General features: G+C 49.0%; 2 protein-coding genes across 2 annotated transcripts; both read left to right on the forward strand.

The window, feature by feature from the left end:
* The first annotated feature begins 9,111 nt into the window (after positions 1–9,111).
* Positions 9,112–11,548, forward strand: LOC147009093 (uncharacterized). The gene is made up of 3 exons (XM_085862783.1): positions 9,112–9,700; positions 9,848–10,462; positions 10,709–11,548. Exons 2-3 carry the CDS (start codon positions 10,307–10,309, stop codon positions 11,540–11,542), a joined length of 990 nt encoding a protein of 329 aa, XP_085718909.1. The 5' UTR covers positions 9,112–9,700; positions 9,848–10,306; the 3' UTR covers positions 11,543–11,548.
* Positions 11,549–16,618: 5,070 nt separating this feature from the next.
* Positions 16,619–20,175, forward strand: LOC147009094 (uncharacterized). Its single transcript, XM_085862867.1, has one exon. It carries the CDS (start codon positions 17,726–17,728, stop codon positions 18,434–18,436), a length of 711 nt encoding a protein of 236 aa, XP_085718993.1. The 5' UTR covers positions 16,619–17,725; the 3' UTR covers positions 18,437–20,175.
* Positions 20,176–20,224: the final 49 nt, after the last annotated feature.

The raw sequence follows: 20,224 nt of genomic DNA on the forward strand, positions 1-20,224 counted from the left end.
GCTCCCATATGCCCCGATCCTGCAGTGGTACATCGCACATGGGCTCAATATCACTGCCTGATACCGCTCCATCAACTGTACCCTCCAACGCATTTTGGCAGGTTTGTTGATCAAGTTACCACCATGAGGCGCATTAGTGATGTAGATAAATCCAAAGCTATGTTTGCAGATGTCTTCAAACTCCTTGGAAATAGGGCCTCTGGCAAAATGATTGAGGTCCTTGAGCGGCAAACCAGGGCCACTCACAGTGAGGATAAAAACATCAGTTGATCGAGCTCTCCGCAGTGTGTGTGAAGTGTGAAGATCTTTTTTTTTTCTATACCATGTCGAGGCTCGTATGAGAGCTAACACACAACGCACATCAAGGGGGGCATGCGACAGGAGGGGAGGGAGTGGGAAGGACAAAATAGTGGGGAAGAGAGACATTTGGAGATCTGTGGAAGGGAGAGGGATGGGATGGGGAACATGGGGAATAGAAGATGGACATTACAGGGACTTTCAGGAAGGAAAGCAGGGAATTTGAAGGAGGTGGGCTTGGGTGGATTATCGGGGGTAGAAAAGATCGAGGATTTGGATGGGGGATGATAAGAGGTGGTGGTGAACAGCTGTTTTGAAGGCCTGGAGGGAAGAATGGGAATGAATAGAGTGAGGGAGTTTATTCCAAAGCCGGGAAAAAAGAGGAATGAAAGAGTGAAGGTGAGCAGTGATTCGTGATTTTGGTAGTTTTACCAGAAGGGGGTTGTTGGCGGACCTTGAGCGCCCTGCGGAAATGTGGTGGGGACAAATCACAGAGATAGCAGGGGGGCGAGGCCGGAGAGGAGACGGTAGAAGAGAGAAAGACAGGCCCAAAGACTCAGCTTCATTGCGGGAGATGCCAATGATCTGAAATGCCTTGGTTTCTACAGCGTGAAGCCGAGAAAGGTGGGAGGCAGGAGCACCAGCCCAGAGGGGAGAGCAGTACTCCATCAGGCTGCGGACAAAAGCTTTGTAAGTGGTCAGGAGCTCAGGTGGGCCGAGGAAGGACCTTGCACGACGGAGGATTCCCAGTCGGCGACTGGCTTTGGAGGCGAGGTTTGAAATGTGGCTTTCCCAGGAAAGGTCATGGCAGATAGTGAGACCCAGAAGCTTGAAAGAAAAGACTTCTTCCAGAAGATTCTTGAGAAAGTGGATGGGGGGGTTTTCTAAACGGTCCTTTCGGAGAAACATTGTGAGAGTGTGAGATTTGTCCGGATTGAAAGACATGTTCCACGTGTTGGACCAGTTTGTGATTTTATCCAGATCTGCAGTGAGCGAAGAAGCTGCTGCTTGCCGGTCTGAGGGATGACAGATGGTACGGCAGAGGGTGGAGTCATCAGCAAAGAGATAAAGAGGATTTTCCAGAGAGTTGGAGAGATCATTGATGAAAACAAGAAAAAGCACAGGGCCCAGAACGCTACCTTGAGGAACTCCAGCCTGGACAGGAATGGGGGATGAAAGAACTCCATTTTGGGCCACACGTTGACGGCGACAGGAGAGGAAGTCTGCGAGCCATGAGTGGAGATGGCCTTGGATACCATAGGAAGAGAGTTTGGTGAGTAGGGCTGGGTGCCAGACTGTGTCAAAAGCACGTGAGATGTCCAGGGATACGGCTCGGATTTCCTGTCTGGCATTGAGGGCTTCCATCCATTGTTGGGAGAGCAGAAGCAGCATATCCAGGATAGAGTGACCTGGTCTGAAACCAAATTGATGATCGGAAATCAGGCCATTGGAGAAGAGGAAGGATTTGATGTCTGAAGCGATGATGGATTCCATAACCTTGCTGATGATTGGGAGAAGGCTGATTGGTCTGTAGTTGCAGGGATCTGTTTTTGCACCTTTTTGTGCAGGGCAGTAATGTGGGCTGATTTCCAAGCAGATGGCAGATGGCCTTGAGCAAATGAGAGGGTGAATAGAACAGAGAGAGGGTGAGAAAGAGCAGAAGAGCAGGCTTTGAGGACACGTTGGCTGATGCCGTCTGGACCGGCTGCAGAATCTGAGTCGAGGTTTGACAGCAAGCTCTCCACCTTGTCAGGAGAAAACGACACAGAGTCCACCGACAGTTGGGTGAGACTGGGTAAGGTGGGTAGAGAAAGTGATGGGTTTTGGACACAAGATTTAGCTGCAAACACCGAGTTTAGGCATTCAGCTTTTTCACGTGCGGTATCAGCAGTGCTGCCATTTGAGGTAAGGGAGGGGATGGAGGGGGAACATACACCAGACACAGATTTGATTAGATGCCACCAGGATTTTGAGGAGGGAGAGAGGTTTGAGAGTTCAGACTTGAGATGAGAAAGATGTTGTTTTCTGGCTCTCCTGAGGGTAGATACACACTTGTTCCGAGCTTTATGGAAGGAACTGAGATTGCCCTCAGTTGGGTTTGCTTTCCATGAGGCAAAGGCAAGTTGTTGCAGGACAACTGCCTCACCACAAGCTTCAGTGAACCAAGGGCGGGAGGAAGGGTAACTGAAGACGAGAGGGGATAAATCTGTGCATGAGGGAGAGCAAGTGTCTTTGAAAGAATTCTCAGGATGAGTTGATATTGGAGAAAGTAGAGATAGGAGACCAGTGTATAAGTTTGATGGCTGCTTGGAGACCCTGCCAGTCGGCTTGAGTGAAATGCCAGACTCGATGGCAGTGAGGTGGTTCTCTGATAATAGCCAGAGAGATGTCCACTTTGACAAGGACGTGGTCAGAAGAACCGATTGGAGCGGAGGAAGAGCAGCAGATATTGTCAGGGAAATTTGTCAAAATCAGATCCAGAAGAGATGGAGTACCATTGGTTGAGATCCGGGTCGGGAAGTTGACCGATTGAGTCAGTCCCAATGAGTCGCAGAAGGCTTTTGCTGAAGTGCCATGACAGGTGAGAGAGGTACCCACACCTAGCCAACTGGCATGATGACAATTGAAGTCGCCACATATGAGGAAGAGAGAGTTTGGATGAGAAGATAGAAGTTGGTCCATGTTTTCAGATAGTGAGGTGTAGATGGAGTCATCACTGTTAGGTGGACAGTACAGTACACATATAAACATGAGGTGGGAGTTGAGGGCAAGCCGTAGCCAGAGGTATTCCTGGGGGTGTGGGGGAGCGAGGGCAGTGCATGGAGAGTGAGGAATGGAGTCTTTGATGAAGAGAGCAACTCCTCCACCAGGACAAGGCTCAGGTTTGTCACACCGGAGGAGGGAGTAACCAGGGAAAGATAATTGGGAGTCAGACACGTCTTGTGGGAGGAAAGTTTCTGTGAGGAAGATTATGTCTGGTTTGTCAGTGGCAACCTGTATGGAAAGATCTGAAAGGTTTGAGCGAAGGTCCCGGATATTTGAGGTCCATACTTTTAATGAAGTGGTAGGGGAGAAGGCTTTGGGTGCAGGAGGTGGGGGGGAGGGTAGGACAAGGGACGAGGGGGGGGTAAGGAGTGTTGTTGGAAGAGTATGGGGGATTGCAGAATAGCTAGGGGAGGGGGCCGAATGAGGAGGAGAAAAGGCTCTGTGGTGCTCGGGGAGAGGGGGGACAAGAGAGGGGGAAGAAGGCAGTTGAGGATTTGAGGAGGTGGAGTGAAGAGATGGAGGTGAGAGGGCAGTGGCAGGAGGCAGCTTTGTGGATGAGAGGGGGGGCAACTTTGGGAAGGATGAGTGAGGGTGATGAATGGTGGGAGAAAGGTGAGGGGGGAGTTTTTGAGAGAGAGGTGAGAGGGAGGCTTGGAGGGAGAAGAGTGGGATGGTTGCTTTGAGAGTGAGGGGTGAGAGGAGCGAGTTGGCACTGAAGTTGGAAAAAAAGAATGGTTGATGGAAAGCGAACATTCATAGCAAACTGGGGTTTTTAAAAGTTTTAGGTCAGTTATGCGATTAAACACATTTATTGAGGGATGCAATAAAGGCGAATTCAGAGAATGGAGAGAAGAAACGCTGTAACAGTTGGATTTTTTCGGCAAGGTATGAAGGTAAGGTCGAATTGAGAGCAGTCTGTTTAAATAGTAGAAGAGTAGTGCATTATGATGCAGTAAAGAATACCACACTTGTGAAAGAGGAAGATGAAGCATCATTCGTTTTTATATTGCAAATGAAAATAAATGGAAGAGTTTGAATAGAAGTCATGCATAACAGTTTGGAAGTTTTAAGATGTGAAAATAAGAGAAAAAAAATCAGAGCATTTGAAAAATGACTTGGTTTGTAACTTCTAAAGATGTTGATGTGATGTGGACAAATGAAAAATGCTTGGAAGGAGATGGCCAGCAATATTTATATGATCCTTGATCGTTTTCTGTACAAAGCTGTAGATGAAAAGAGATCGTTTTTGTTATTATTATTAATGTTTGAGAGAGTTTTCAACAGATTAGGTCATGGAAGTGTTGTAGAAAAAATCGAGGAAGAAGAAGAGGGGGAAGAAGAAGAAGAAGAATCGGAGAAAGGTTGCAGTTTTTTTTAAGATAAGAATTAGAGTGATTAGTTGGGATGGGGGACGTTAAGAAAGTTTGAAAGATATAAATTGAAGATAATGGGGAGAAAAAAGAAACACGATCGTACACCGAGGGGAACAAAGGGTAGGCCTCAAGGATAGGCCTCAAGCACCCAGTAAGAACAAGTTCGACGAAATCTCACAAAATAGCACGATTTTTGAAACAAAACCGAACTAGGAACACACAGTAACATGTAGGTGAGAAAATAAACAGTTAAAACGGGACAGATAACGACCGGAAACTTAACTTTGAGATCGTCAGCAGGGAGCCCCGAAGGAGACCTGCCAATGCTCCAAACCCAGAACCGGAAGTGAAGAGGAGACCCAGAATCCAAACCCAGAATCTTGAAGAGGGTGTGTCTTCATATGAGATCCAGAGCCATAAACCCCACATCATCGTTCGGAGATCACACCAGGTGGGCATTGCTGTTTCCCAACTGGCCAAGCTGTGCATCCTGTAGTTATATTATGACTTCCTGGATCGGTACATTGATCGCAAGGACTATGAGCTCATCAAAATGGACACTGGTGGTCTATACGTTGTGTTGTCCGCCTGCTCACTGGATGACGTTGTGCACCCCCAGCTTCAGCATAAGTTCATCCAGGACCGACGCACTCCCGGGATCATCAAGCCACAATTTGTGAGTGAATGTGCTATTGCCCTTTGTTCCAAATGCTACTGCATGGATGATACTAAGTACAAACACTCAGCAAAAGGTATGTCGCAAAGACACAACACCCTCACCTGGGGTCATGATACACCTGCTTTGGAGTGAAGCAGAGATCAGGCTGAAAAGAAGAGAGGCTTCTGAATGTGGGATGGTGCAATGACCACCTACAGCCAGGCAAAGCTGGGGCGAAGCTAGGTGCTACCTGATGGGATTCGCACTGAACCGCTCGAGTTTGGGAAACCACCTGCTCCTTCAGAGTGGAATCTAGTACCTATGCAGTTGGCAGTTCCAGCCTTGACATGCAAGCAAGTATGCAACAAGTGGAATTTACCCTTGATGATGATATAATCACAATATCTCACCTGTATATATATATATATCACATATGGTAACATTTGGAAAGGGCACACCCCCACAGTAGAGACGATAGCTCTGAAGCCTTAGCCCTCCGGGGTGCCCAGAGCCGCTCTTGTGCAACAATTGTGGAAAGTGTGTATTTCGCCCCAAAACAGCAGATCGAGAAAAACTTGAGGGGGCCTGGGAGCTGTGGTTTGGAGAAAATGGCGGAAAATGGTCACAACATGCACGTTATGAGAGAAAAATCAGGATTGGGGGCTTCCAGAGGGGTCCAGGTGGAACATGACCAGAAGAGGTGAACCGATTTGACCATCAACAGGTGGAGGTGAATTTGGTGGCTTGTTACGACACTTTTATTTAATTGTAACCAAGGGTTACCTTGTTCAAAGATGGTTCATGGTGAATAACCTTTAACTGGAGAGAGATGACACGTCGGCTCTCGTCAGTGTGCTTTCACTCAGGGGCTGTTTCTCTCACTTTAGCCACATTGGGGTTTGATTCCAGAAGAAGTTTGTGGATAACTGAGTCATCATCAATCCCAGGGATGAAAAAGTTCTTCTAGTTTGTCTCCAAACTCACCATGTTGGGCGAGTCGGTGTAAATCAGCCACGAACTCGGATGTTCACTGACCATCAGGACCATCCTGACCATCCTCACCACCCTGACCATCCTGACCATCCTGACCATCCTGATCATCCTGACCATCAGGACCATCCTGATCATCCTGACCATCCTCACCACCCTGATCATCCTGACCATCCTCACCACCCTGACCACCCTGACCATCCTGACCATCCTGACCATCCTCACCACCCTGACCACCCTGACCATCCTGACCATCCTGATCATCCTGACCATCAGGACCATCCTGACCACCCTGATCATCCTGACCATCCTCACCACCCTGACCACCCTGATCATCCTGACCATCCTGACCATCCTGACCATCAGGACCATCCTGACCACCCTGATCATCCTGACCATCAGGACCATCCTGACCATCAGGACCATCCTGACCATCCTCACCACCCTGACCATCCTGACCATCCTGATCATCCTGACCATCAGGACCATCCTGACCACCCTGATCATCCTGACCATCCTCACCACCCTGACCACCCTGATCATCCTGACCATCCTGACCATCAGGACCATCCTGACCATCCTGACCATCATGACCACCCTGACCATCCTGACCACCCTGACCATTCTGGGAATATCATTGATATTGACCATCCTCGAGCATTATTTAATTTATTTTAAAGGTCCACACAATCAGAAACAATAAATATATATTTTTTTATTTCACGGTAATAAACAAAGAACTGAACGTGTTTTTTAAAGCTAATAATATTTTGAGATGTTACAGTTAAAAAAACAAACCCGTCAGGTTCCATCCGGAAGAATTCCACATAAATTGTCATGACGTCATCGAGAGAAAGATCGTCATCCCACAATGGATATAATGGGCGCGAATCTCGCTTCAAACTGGTCAGAAAGTGAATTCGATGAAGGATTTTCTGGTCAAGAATCTCCAAATTACGACGATAGTTAAAATCATAATGGAGAAGGTGATGTCAGACCGTGCTTGGTTGAACGTGATGACGTAGGACGTCGTGGGAGGGGCGGGGCCAATGGAGCGTTTCTTGGGGGGCGGAGTCAATCGAGCGTTTCTTGGGGGGGCGGGGCTAATCGAGCGTTTCTTGGGGGGCGGAGTCAATCGAGCGTTTATTGGGGGGGCGGGGCTAATCGAGCGTTTCTTGGGGGGCGGGGCTAATCGAGCGTTTCTTGGGGGGCGGAGTCAATCGAGTGTAAAACGGCACCAAATAACATTAAAATTTTCCTTTCAAGATATTTCATGAGGAAAAGAACAACGATCACGTGATCAGTGAAGCCATAATCTATTAATTAAACCAAACAAGATTACCTCATTCTGTGGAACTTCACAGCATTCTCTCCTTCACTCGGTGTTAAAATGATCACGACGACCTTTGACCTTTGTCTTGATGGAGTCCACATTATCACAACGTCTAATAAAAGATCTTAAAATTATATTTTGATCCAGTGGAATATTTCTCAGCAAATGGTGGAGTTTCAGTTCAAGTGGTGAAGGTGAAGAAGAAGAAGAAGAAGAAGAAGAAGAAGAAGAAGAATCTGAAAAGCAGTAATGAAGAAGAAGAAGACGAAGAATCTGAAAAGCAGTAATGAAGAAGAAGAAGACGAAGAATAAGAAGAAGAAAAACTTTTAGGATAAAACGACACTTTTCCCTCCCTTTGTTCATGATGTTCGAGTAATCAGTTTAACAATCTGTGGTGAGTTTACGTTCAAAAATAATGAGTTTACATAAATATTAAAATGTATGACGTGTAGTAGGAGGCGTGGCCACGGTTCACTGTGACGTCACAGACAATAGAGCAACGGAAAGCAGATCGTTGAACGGACATCTCTCCAGTTCGAGGGTTAGTGATCATCAGAGATGTTGTTCTTTATCACGATCTTACTAGTCCTCGGTCATGGAGCATTCCGACCACCCCAGGAGGTAAGTGGAGATTGTAAATGATGATGTAATCAGGAAAGGGAGACAATGAAGATAATAAGAGTTGTTTTGTTGGGAGATTGTGAAATACCTTTTTGTGGTGGGTTGGGAGAGTGAACGGGTGATGTATTCCAGGTGAAATTTCTCTTGTTTTTGATTCGACCACAAAGGTGTGATGGTGAATGTAGCAAGTGTTATTGAAATGTGAAACGTTTTACTTAAACAACTTTCTTGGGGTGAATATAACATCAGGCAGGGCTATTCATCAATATGTTCGCCGTCTCTTGGATGGACGTAAAACTGGATGTCACATATGCTGGAATCCCCCCCTCTCCCTCTCATCTCCCCCCCCCTCTCTTTCTCCAACCCATCTCCTCCTTTCTCTATCTCTCCCACCCGTCCCCCCCCCCACTCCACCTCTCTCTCATTCCATCATCCCCCACACCATATAAACATCGAGAAGTATCACCCCTATGAGGAGAAGGTGCGCAATGGCCACCTGGGGAAGACGGCTGCCTTCTGGATGTCCTTTATTACCCACTGTCATCTTGTCTTCATGCTCCTCCACTCCGTTAAGACCAACAACATCCATCTGTTTTACAAATGTAATGCAGAGATGGCGGATATCTTCTTTGCATTCGATGGACACAACTACTCCAGGTTTATGCAATTTACATGCCCAAATTTATAACTTTAACTGAGTACATTTGAATATATATATATATATATATATATATATATATATATATATATATATATATATATATATATATATATTCTGGTAAAAGCTCATGCATTATCAGACGAGCTCATCCAATAAATGTTTCTACGTGTAATCAGTGCCTCTCCTTATCCGCAGATATCTGACCTGGCTGGAGGTCCACCTGACAAATCTGGAGAACACACACCCAGGAGCCAAGGACCTGCTCACCAAGGGTGCCATTGCAGTGGCCCGCTCAATGATACCGGGGGCACTCAGTGCAGTCGATAAGACAATGGAAGAAACGTTTATGCACTTTGTCAAATCATCATGTAAATCATTAATTTCATCCAGTAACATTGTATGCATCTGAAAATGTAGAAGGAAGCTGTATTAATGCAAAGTGTAAACTGCTCTGACAAAACCTTTTTTTATGATTGGGGTATTATATGTAACTGATTATGTGGGAGCAGGTCACATATTCGTTTCATACTTTTGAGGTGGCTTTGCTGGACTGTACAGCCAGTTTGGGGCATACCAGAGATGGTGTCGTACAACCTCCGCACGAGTACAGTTTTATGAAAAGACCCTTGAAATGGTCGACCTCATCGATGATCCAGACTGCCCAAGGGCGGGGAGACATCGCGAGTTGGAGAAGGCAGAGGTCCAAAAGGGTGAGGAGACCGTTCAGCGAACCCTCACTACTATCAGGAACTTCACAAATCCATTCACCATCGCAGATAAGGACAGGCTCTACTCCCTGGCTTCCGGTGCTCCTGTCCCCATGGATGTCGAGATGGACGTGTTAGGAGCAGAAACTGTGGGCAAGGCCACCAAAGCTGACTTCATCAGACACATACAGAGTGGAGAGCCAGGAAGCTTCTTCGACCCAATCAAGAAGAAGAAACTCAAGACCATGGAGACTTGCAACAAGAAGGTCACCCTCACATCCTCACAGGGAAAGGTAATGAGGTGTTCCAATACCCGAGGGCTATTGTATTTTTTTAAATGTATTTTTAAATGATAATCTTTATTTTTACATTTTTTAATGTGAACCCGTATTTTTTTATGTTACACGCCATATCAACATGTTAACCATTTATCATTCCAGGTCATACAGTTTCAAGAGCAAAGCAACCTTGCATTCGTGCTCCTCGTCAAGTCTCAGAGTCAAGATGAGCCATTGGACTTGGAAGAACTCATGAAGTACTGCCTGATGCCTGTGCCTCCCAGCCTTGGAACACCGGATGGATTTTTCTCCAAGACCAACAAAGCCTCTATTCTGCACTACCTTCCAGAGGACACCACCCCAGAAGATCTGCCATACCCCAAGGATGCCCTGTTCATCCAGGATGGCATGGCGCTGCTACATACCCTTGCCAACCTTCCCCCAACCTGTGGTGAGATATGCCGACAGGTGCTCGATCAAATGGTGGCCAAGAAGCACTTCTTGTTCTAGACTGACAGTTACCACCCGGAATCTATCAAAGCGCAGGAGAGGTTGAGGCATGGCAGCTCAGAGAAGATCATTTTGGCTGGACCAGTGACCAGGAAGCCATATGACTTCAAGATGTTCCTTGCCAATGACGACAACAAGAAGCAGATCTGCCAGCTCCTGCTGCGAGTATGGAGTGACCAACAGGCAGTTTCAAAGCTGGAGAGAACAGAGATGGCAGTGCTGATCGTGGAGGGGAGAGCCTACCATCTTGTCTCATCGAATGGCAAGGTAAATTGAAAACCCATATTATTATTAATTATTATTACCAGGATTAACTTAAATAATATTGCCAACGTGCTTCTTGGTGATTGGTGAATAATAGTGTAAAATTTTGGTGATTGGTGATGCGATTTTTTTCTTTCAGACTTATATTTAAATATTGGTAAAATTGGTAAATTATAAGTGATTATCTGTGAGTTTTGTCTAGATCTAGAATTGGTGGTGACTGAAGTGCAATTCCCCTTTGTGTTTCAGGTTGAGGTGCGTGAGCTCCCCACAATCTACAGCAACCAGGAAGAGACTGATACAAAGGTGGTACTGTACCTCCATCATGCCGCTGCCCTCGGATACAAGAATGCTGTGGTCAGAACACCTGACACAGATATCTTCATGATTCTTCTCGACCATGCTCATGCCATCAAGCTGACTGTATACCTGGATATGGGGTCAGGGAAACATCAACAACTTCTCAACCTCTCTGAGCTTGCAGAATCTCTGGGAGAAGACAACTGCACCACTCTTCTTGGGTTCTATGTGTTCAGCGGAGAAGACTGTACCAGTGCCTTCAAAGGGAAGGGGAAGGTGCCAACTCACCCCCCTCACCCATCACTCTCACTCTCAAAGCAACCATCCCACTCTTCTCCCTCCAAGCCTCCCTCTCACCTCTTTCAAAAATTCCCCCCTCACCTTTCTCCCACCTTTCATCCCCCTCACTCTTCTTTCTCAAAGTTGCCCCCCCTCTCATCCACCAACCTGCCTCCCTCCACTGCCCTCTCACCTCCATCTCTTCACTCCACCTCCTCAAATCCTCAACTGCCTTCTTCCTTGTCTCTTGTCCCCCCTCTCCCCCAGCACCACAGAGCCTTTTCTCCTCCTCATTCGGCCCCCTCCCCTCGCTATTCTGCAATACCCCACACTCCTTCAGCAACGCTCCTTACCTGCCCCCCTCGTCCCTTGTCCTACCCCCCCTCCCCCTCCACCTCCTGCACCCAAAGCCTCCTCCCCTTCCTCTTCATTAAAAGTATGGACCTCAAATATCCGGGGCCTTTGCTCAAACCTTTCAGATCTTTCCATACAGGTTGCCACTGACAAACCAGACATTATCTGCCTAACAGAAACTTTCCTCTCCCAAGACGTGTCTGACTCCCAAGTATCTCTCCCTGGCTACTCCCTCTTACGGTATGACAGACCTGAGCCTCGTCCTGGTGGAGGTGTTGCTCTCTTCATCAAAGACTCTATTCCTCACTCTCCATGCACTGCTCTCACTCCCCCACACCCCCAGGAATACCTCTGGCTTCGGCTTCCCCTCCACTCCCACCTCATGTTTATATGTGTACTGTACCATCCACCGAACAGTGATGACTCCATCTACACCTCACTATCCGAAAACATGGACCATCTTCTATCTTCTCATCCAAACTCTCTCTTCCTCTTATGTGGTGACTTCAATTGTCATCATGCCAGTTGGCTCGGTGTGGGTACCTCTCTCACCTGTCATGGCAACACAGCAAAAGCTTTCTGCGACTCATTGGGACTGACTCAATCGGTCAACTTCCCGACCCAGATCTCAACCAATGGTACTCCATCTCTTCTGGATCTGATTTTGACAAATTTCCCTGACAATATCTGCTGCTCTTCCTTCGCTCCAATTGGTTCTTCTGACCACGTCCTTGTCAAAGTGGACATCTCTCTGGCTGTTATCAGAGAACCACCTCACCGCCGTCGAGTCTGGCATTTCACTCAAGCCGACTGGCAGGGTCTCCGAGCAGCCATCAAACTTACAGACTGGTCTCCTATCACTACTTTCTCAAACATCAACTCATCCTGGGAATTCTTTCAAAGAAACTTGCTCTCCCTTGTAGTGTCGTGGTAGAGATGCTTAGCAGGCAGACACGAGCGGGGGAACAGTCGAGCCGGGCTGTGTTGTACAAGCGCGAGCGTACTTTGCCCGCGGCTCTCCTTTATTACGTACTCAGTACACTCACAAGCCGTGGCGACTACGGCATCACTACGACGCCTCAGGCGGCGCGCACTCCTTATATCCCTGGCAGACACGATGCTCACGACGACCACTCCCCCCATCATCATGCCCTGCCCCGCAGGCCCGCAGGCTATACCACACTCCTCCCTCCTAAAACTATGATTATTAAATGATCACCATCATAATAAGCATAAGCAGCACGAAGTACTACGGTATAACAGCAGACAAGGTACAAACAAGAAAACAGCGAAGTATAAAAACACATCACATCATATAACGTGTGGATGCGAGCGAGTGAAGCAGCAACGGCCAGGTTCCGAAGACTGAGTTGCACAAAGCATCCACCAAACTCTGACCGCGTTACCGATATGAAGCAGCAAGGCGAGAAGCACAGCAGCACTACGCAGCAAAAACGCCCCCAGGCGGCTCATGCTTACATGGCCTTTGGCGAGGTCGCGGCGACCCCCCCGAGCAAACCTCCCCCGGCACCATCAAACGCCTCCGGCCCACAAGGCGGCACATTTCCCCCAGGCAGACCTGAAGCAGATAAACATTCCGAGGCCGGGAGCCCGCTGTCTGGGAGCCGTGGCGCCAGCGCCAGACCCGATTGACCTTGGGTGGGGGCGCTGAATAGCGCCGCTGGCTGGATGCAACCAATGCTCCACAACAACCCACGCACCACAATCAGTTGAGATGCCAACGCATGTTCAAATGGCCTTGAGCGAAAACAGAGAGCTGCGCCCCAGGCGCCAGGCCCGTCTGACTTTGCCGAAACCAGAGGTGGGGGTAACGCAAAACAGCGCATCAGCCCTGGCTCCGAGTCGATCTCCGAGACCCACACGGCAGTTAGACGGTAGCAACTCCATTCAAACCACACTTTAACCATAGGCTCGTCATAAATCAATAAGAACATCATTGGAACCATTGCAAACTCATTTCTCCGTACAGCGCGTTCTTTCGACAAAATCCCTGCACATGATGAAGCAACTACCCGTGGCCTGGGGCAACTGGAGGCTAACAAAACCTCTTTATTCGCCACCACCGCTCCCAAAGCCTCCACATCACATTGACCATACTGCAAAACCCATCGATTGATCTCCGCCAAACCCACTCTCACACAGGAACTGTTGGCATTTATTTCAACAACGTTAAACCGCATCACTAGAGCAATGAAAAACAAATATGCAATGAACAGCAACCCATAACCCACATCACGAGTCCGTCTCTTGGTTGCCGACTCGATGTTGCGAACCGTGACTTCCTTGAACGCGACGGGCTCGCTGCAGCTCGCCGTCGAAGCTGCCCGTACAACACAGGCGCACATTGCCTCATGAACGCCGCCGAAGCGCGAGAACTCATCGCGAGAGCTGGCACGGCTCCCGCTGCTCCCGAACCGCACATCACCATTGCAGGCAGCAACGAACGGCCGCTCCCGTTGCATCGATGCGGCTCCCGCCGCCAGAACCTCGCCCTCGGGTCTCGATGAAAGCATTGAAGAGAGCACCGGCACACCTGGAGGTACGAACTGGAGATCCAGCCTGAGGTGCGCCAGCCAGTCCCGACCCAAAAGGGCGGGCCCCTCCCCTTGCACCACGAACACCGAGAGTCGGGCGCGTCGACCTCGGTAGCGCACCGAGACGTCGGCCCTCGCAAGCGGTGCAATCGCTTCACCGGTGTACGTGTACAGCGACAAGGTCGTCTCGACTAGGCGAACACCGCGAAGACCACGAGCCGCCTGCTCGCCCATGACCGACACTGCAGCCCCGGTGTCCACGCAAAACACGGTCGGCTCGCCATTCACTTCGACCTCCACCGTGAACGGCGTCGTCACCTCCGGACCAACGGAAAACAGACTCAACCGTGGTTGCATCTCCTGCTCCGGCATCGCCATGCCCCGGCTGCAGGCCGATCTCCAGGTCACTGGGGTCCTCCCGCACCTCGCCATCCAAGACCCCAATGGAGGCCCCCGCCATCCGACACACACGCTTCAAATGTCCCACCTTGTGACAATGCAAACACACGGTGTTCTTATACGGGCACATTCGCCGCAGGTGCGGACCACCACACCCCAGCACCCCTGGAAATCCACCTCGCTCCCGGTGCGACCGTGCTGCGGTGCGCGCCCTCGTCCCGCACCGCCAGACGCGCGTGCGACCTGTGGCACCTGGGTCATCGCGCGGACCCCGGGCTGCGCGACCTGTGGTGCCTGGGTCATCGCGTGAACTCCGGGATGTGCGACCTGCGGCACCTGGGTCACCGCGTGGACCTCGGGATCAGCCGACATGCCCCAGCTGGAGATACTCATTACGTCCTGGCCAGCGATGGTGCGGACATCCGTGAGTGTCTGCTTGACAGACGAAGCAGTCCCGACCGCCGAGTCGAATGTGACGTCGGTCATCCGCAGGATGGCTGCTACCATCTTCGCGTCTCGCAGACCAGAAATAAAACGATCTCTGAGTCGTGCCGGACGCTCCTCTGCCGTGAACTTGCAAGGCACGGCCGAATGCTTCACCCGTGCTACGAAATCTGCAACGCGCTCCTCGCCACCCTTCGCGAGGTGATCGAACTGGAACCGCGCGAGCTGCAATGACGTCTCTGGCGCCAAGTGGGTCTTCATTTTCGCCACGATGTCCTGAAACGATAGCCTGTCATCACTGGGCTTATCTGGAGCCACCAAATCACTCAGCAGCCGGTAGTGCTCCGTTGATAGCGAGGCGAGCAAGATCGACTTGCGTTTTTCTCCATCATCTACATCATTCGCGCGGAAGTAGCAACCCAATTGTTCAGAAAACAACTCGAAGTCATCTCCCCCGAAAACGGGCACGCGCCCGTGCGCCGTGCCCCGACCTTCTGCCATGCTCGTGCTGGCGAGACCCTTGGCTCCGTAGCCTGGAACCGCACGGGTTATTCGCTGCCGCCCTGCACACGCCGATCCGAAGATCCTCGTCAGCCAACTGTAGTGTCGTGGTAGATATGCTTAGCAGGCAGACACGAGCGGGGGAACAGTCGAGCCGGGCTGTGTTGTACAAGCGCGAGCGCGGGCGTACTTTGCCCGCGGCTCTCCTTTATTACGTACTCAGTACACTCACAAGCCGTGGCGACTACGGCATCACTACGACGCCTCAGGCGCCGCGCACTCCTTATATCCCTGGCAGACACGATGCTCAAGACGACCACTCCCCCCATCATCATGCCCTGCCCCGCAGGCCCGCAGGCTATACCACATCCCTCATGCACAGATTTATCCCCTCTCGTGTTCAGTTGTCTTACCCTTCCTCCCGCCCTTGGTTTACTGAAGCTTGTGGCGAGGCAGTTGTCCTTAAACAACTTGCCTTTGCCTCATGGAAAGCAAACCCAACTGAGGGCAATCTCAGTTCTTTCCACAAAGCTCGGAACAAGTGTGTATCTACCCTCAGGAGAGCCAGAAAACAGCATCTTTCTCATCTCAAGTCTGAACTCTCAAACCTCTCTCCCTCCTCAAAATCCTGGTGGCGTTTAATCAAATCTGTTTCTGGTGTATGTTCCCCCTCCATCCCCTCCCTTACCTCAAATGGCCGCACTGCTGATTCCACATGTGATAAAGCTGAATGTCTAAACTCGGTGTTTGCAGCTAAATCTTGTGTCCTAAACCCATCACTATCTCTACTCACTTTACCCAGTCGCACCCAACTGTCCCTGGACTCTGTATCCTTTTCTTCTAACAAGGTGGAGAGCTTGCTTTCAAACCTCGAGTCAGATTCTGCAACCGGTCCAGACGGCATCAGCCCACGTGTCCTCAAAGCCTGCTCTTCTGCTCTTGCTCACCCTCTCTCTGTTCTATTCACCCTCTCATTTGCCCAAGGTCATCTGCCATCTGCTTGGAAATCTGCTAACATCACTGCCCTGCATAAAAAGGTGCAAAAACAGATCCCTATAACTACAGACCAATCAGCCTTCTCCCAATCATCAGCAAGGTGATGGAATCCATCATCGCTTCAGATATGAAATCCTTCCTCTTCTCCAATGGCTTGATTTCCAATCATCAATTTGGTTTCAGACCAGGTCACTCTACCCTGGATATGCTGCTTCTGCTCTCCCATCAATGGATGGAGGTCCTCAATGCCAGACAGGAAATCCGAGCCGTATCCCTGGACATATCACGTGCTTTTGACACAGTCTGGCACCCTGCACTACTCACCAAACTCTCTTCCCATGGTATTCAAGGCCATCTCCACTCATGGCTCGCAGACTTCCTCTCCTGTCGCAGTCAACGTGTGCCCCTAAATGGAGTTCTTTCATCCCCTCTTCCTGTGCAGGCTGGAGTTCCTCAAGGTAGCGTTCTGGGCCCTGTTCTTTTTCTGGTTTTCATCAATGATCTCTCGGACTCTCTGGAAAATCCTCTATTCCTCTTTGCCGACGACTCCACCCTCTGCCGTACCATCTGTCATCCCTCAGACCGGCAAGCAGCAGCTTCTTCGCTCACTGCAGATCTGGATAAAATCACAAACTGGTCCAACACGTGGAACATGTCTTTCAATCCAGACAAATCTCACACTCTCACTATGTCTCTTCGAAAGGACCGTTTACAAAACCCCCCCATCCACTTTCTCAACAATCCTCTGGAAGAAGTCTTTTCTTTCAAGCTTCTAGGTCTCACTATCTGCCATGACCTTTCCTGAGAAAGTCACATTTCCAACCTCGCCTCAAAAGCCAGTTGCCGACTGGGAATCCTCCGTCGTGCTAAGTCCTTCCTCGGCCCTCTTGAGCTCCTGACCACTTACAAAGCTTTTGTCCGTAGCCTGCTGGAGTACTGCTCTCCCCTCTGGGCTGGTGCTCCTGCCTCCCACCTTTCTCGGCTTCACGCTGTCGAAACCAGGGCATTTAAGATCATCGGCATCTCCCGCAATGAAGCTGAGTCTTTGGGCCTCTCACTCAATCACTGCAGGTTGGTCGGTGGTCTTTCTGTCTTCTACCGACTCCTCTCCAGCATTGCCCCCCCCTGCTCTCTCTGCAATTTGTCCCCACCACATTTCCACAGGGCGCTCAAGGTCCGCCAACAACCCCCTTCTGGTAAAACTACCAAAATCACGAATCACTGCTCATCTTCACTCTTTCATTCCTCTTTTTCCCCGCCTTTGGAATAAACTTCCTCACTCTATTCTTTCCCATTCTTCCCTCCAGGCTTTCAAAACAGCTGTTCACCACCACCTCTTATCTTCCCCCATCCAAATCCTCGATCTTTTCTACCCCCGATAATCCACCCAAGCCCACTTCCTTCATTTCTCCTGCTTTCCTTCCTGAAAGTCCCTGTAATGTCCATCTTCTCTTCGCCATGTTCCCCATCCCATCCCCATCCCTCTCCCTTCCACAGTTCACCTAATGTGTCTGTTCCCCACTGTTTTGTCCCTTCCACTCCCGCCCCTCTTGTCTCATGCCTCCTTGCTGTGAGTTGTGTGTTCGCTCTCATACGAGCCTCGACCAAGGTATACAAAAAAAAAAAAAAAAATAAGGTGGGGCCCTTGAAAAAGCTGGAGAAGAATCCCAGGTTTCACAAGGTGTTCACTCAACTCGGTGACTACTGGAATGTCAAGCCTGAGGTGCTGAGGCAGTTGGAGCAATTCACCTGTCTGATGTATGGACAGAGTCGTGAGTCTTCAGTGGACGTCGTCCGTGCCAAGTTGCTACGCAAAATGGTTGGGGAGGACAAGAAACTCACTTCCAAGTCTAAGGTCGACCTGGCTCGCCTTCCTCCATGCCACTCTGCTCTGAAGCCACACGTCCACCATGTGAACCACCGTGTCGCCTTGTACAAGCGAGCTGATGAAGCTATTCTGGAAAAGCTAAAACCCTATGATGAGGGGCAAGGATGGATCAGGACTGATGAAGGAGTGTTAAAACAAGTATGGTCCTGCGGTCTTGTCCTACCAACCTTGCTAGTTGATCTCCTGGACACTGGAGAGCGTGAACAGGAAGAGGAAGGAGAGGATGAGTTGGACTCTGATGATTTCATTGAAAACGACTAGTACGTGCCCGTAAAAAAAAAAAATAATAATAATAATAATAACAAATAAATAAATAAATAAATAAACCACACAGGCCGTTTCTTCACTCTCACGTGCCCGTACGTGCGTGACCCGGAAGTTCGATATTATTTGCAGTTACGATTATTCGCAATTTATTTTTAATACCCAATTATTCAATTAGCGCCAACGTATTTTACCTTTTCGCAATGTCGTGGCAAGGAAAAACAAAAAGAGAAGAGAAGAGAGAAAAAATTTACTTCCTGGTTCGGAGCATACCAGCACTCTGATGTTCCCGAAATTTATACACCGTCTAATATGAAAACGATCATAACTTGGGCCATTGTGTTTATCTATAAATGCGCATAAGAAATCGAGAAATTATTAGAATACAAGAAGTCATCACTCTCCGGAAGCCCGTACGTTGTAACCCGTAATGGGGAACGTGGCTGTGCTTCCCTTCCCCATCGGCCACACCCACGCAACAACGTGTCTTCCCATTGGTTGGTAAATAAATGGCCATAACTTGGGAAGCACTTGTCCGATTAATATCAAACCTTGAAAAGGCACATCCTCAGGTCCCCAGCAATATACCTGGCAAGTTTCAATTAGATCAGACCAGAGGTTGTCGAGAAACAGCGGTCACACACACACACACACACACACACACACACACACACACACACACACACACACACACACACACACACACACACACACACACACACACACACACACACACACACACACACACACACATTGCTGGAATTATAGGTAGATGATGAGTGATTCATAGCGGAGAAGCATTTACCTGATTGTTTATCTGGAATGGGAAAGAGAAGAAGAGTTCTATTATGATGTTTGACCCTTGTACTACAAAATAAATAAACATTGGTTAAAAACACATCTGTCTAGACACCTTATTTGTTCAGTTTTCTGCAATATGGAGTCTCTTAATTGGTAAAAAATGTGATTATTTTGTAATGGCGGCACTAATTTGTATACTAGCATGACACAGACACAGACACATGTGATCACTTTAAGAAGTTTTATTATGATGTTTGACCCTCAAAACATGGGTCTTGACACCTTATTTGTTCAGTTATCTGCAATATTGGCTGAGATATAGTGAAACTAGATTTTTCGACAATGGGGGCACTAATTTGCATAAAAATGATACGTGGGACGTTTTGACAACTTTTTAACATGGCTCATCATTTTAAACACACTTTTCCAATCTAGAAACACTGATTAGAAGTATATTTCCAGGGGGTGCATGATACCCCCCTCTTCCTACTAGACTATTTCCACAACATAGATATGTGAGATTTTTAATAAAGGTCAGGTCAGGTATGACAGCATGCGCCGGAGCAGCGCGTCGCACGTTGACTTTCCACCGGTACTCCAGGGGCCTCCGTCGGGCCATCCCACAGGCAGATGCCTGGCCCATCCCCATCTCCTTGAGATGCTGATCAACCTGCTGCAACTACGAGGCACGTGGTCAGTCCATTGGCCTCCTCCACTCACGAGACTCCCTCACTGAGAGAATCTGGTGAGCAGGATCAGCGTCAGGAAAACGACCCACATGTCCATACAGCCGCAGCTGATGCTCACGGACTATGCAGGTAACAAATCTCATTTGAGTCTCTCTCAGCAACCGCTCGGACAAAAAGTCTGAACAGTGATAGCCAAGGATTCTCCGAAGAGACCTGCTCCCAAAGGAATTAAGTTGCCATCTCAGATCCCTGGTCAGAGTCCAAGTTGCCATCTGAGAACCTTGGTTGGAGAAAC

The sequence above is a fragment of the Eptatretus burgeri genome, chromosome 17 (genome assembly GCF_056783735.1).
Source record: "Eptatretus burgeri isolate ZD-2024b chromosome 17, Ebu_testis_v1, whole genome shotgun sequence".
NCBI classification, from domain to species: Eukaryota; Metazoa; Chordata; class Myxini; order Myxiniformes; family Myxinidae; genus Eptatretus; species Eptatretus burgeri.

Bases quoted from the DNA above. Each gene is read 5' to 3' on its own strand.
- LOC147009093 (XM_085862783.1), top strand. From the start codon at position 10,307: ATGTTCCTTGCCAATGACGACAACAAGAAGCAGATCTGCCAGCTCCTG. The intron at 10,463-10,708 runs GTAAATTGAAAA...TTTGTGTTTCAG, and splicing joins TTGTCTCATCGAATGGCAAG to GTTGAGGTGCGTGAGCTCCC.
- LOC147009094 (XM_085862867.1), top strand. From the start codon at position 17,726: ATGTCCATCTTCTCTTCGCCATGTTCCCCATCCCATCCCCATCCCTCT.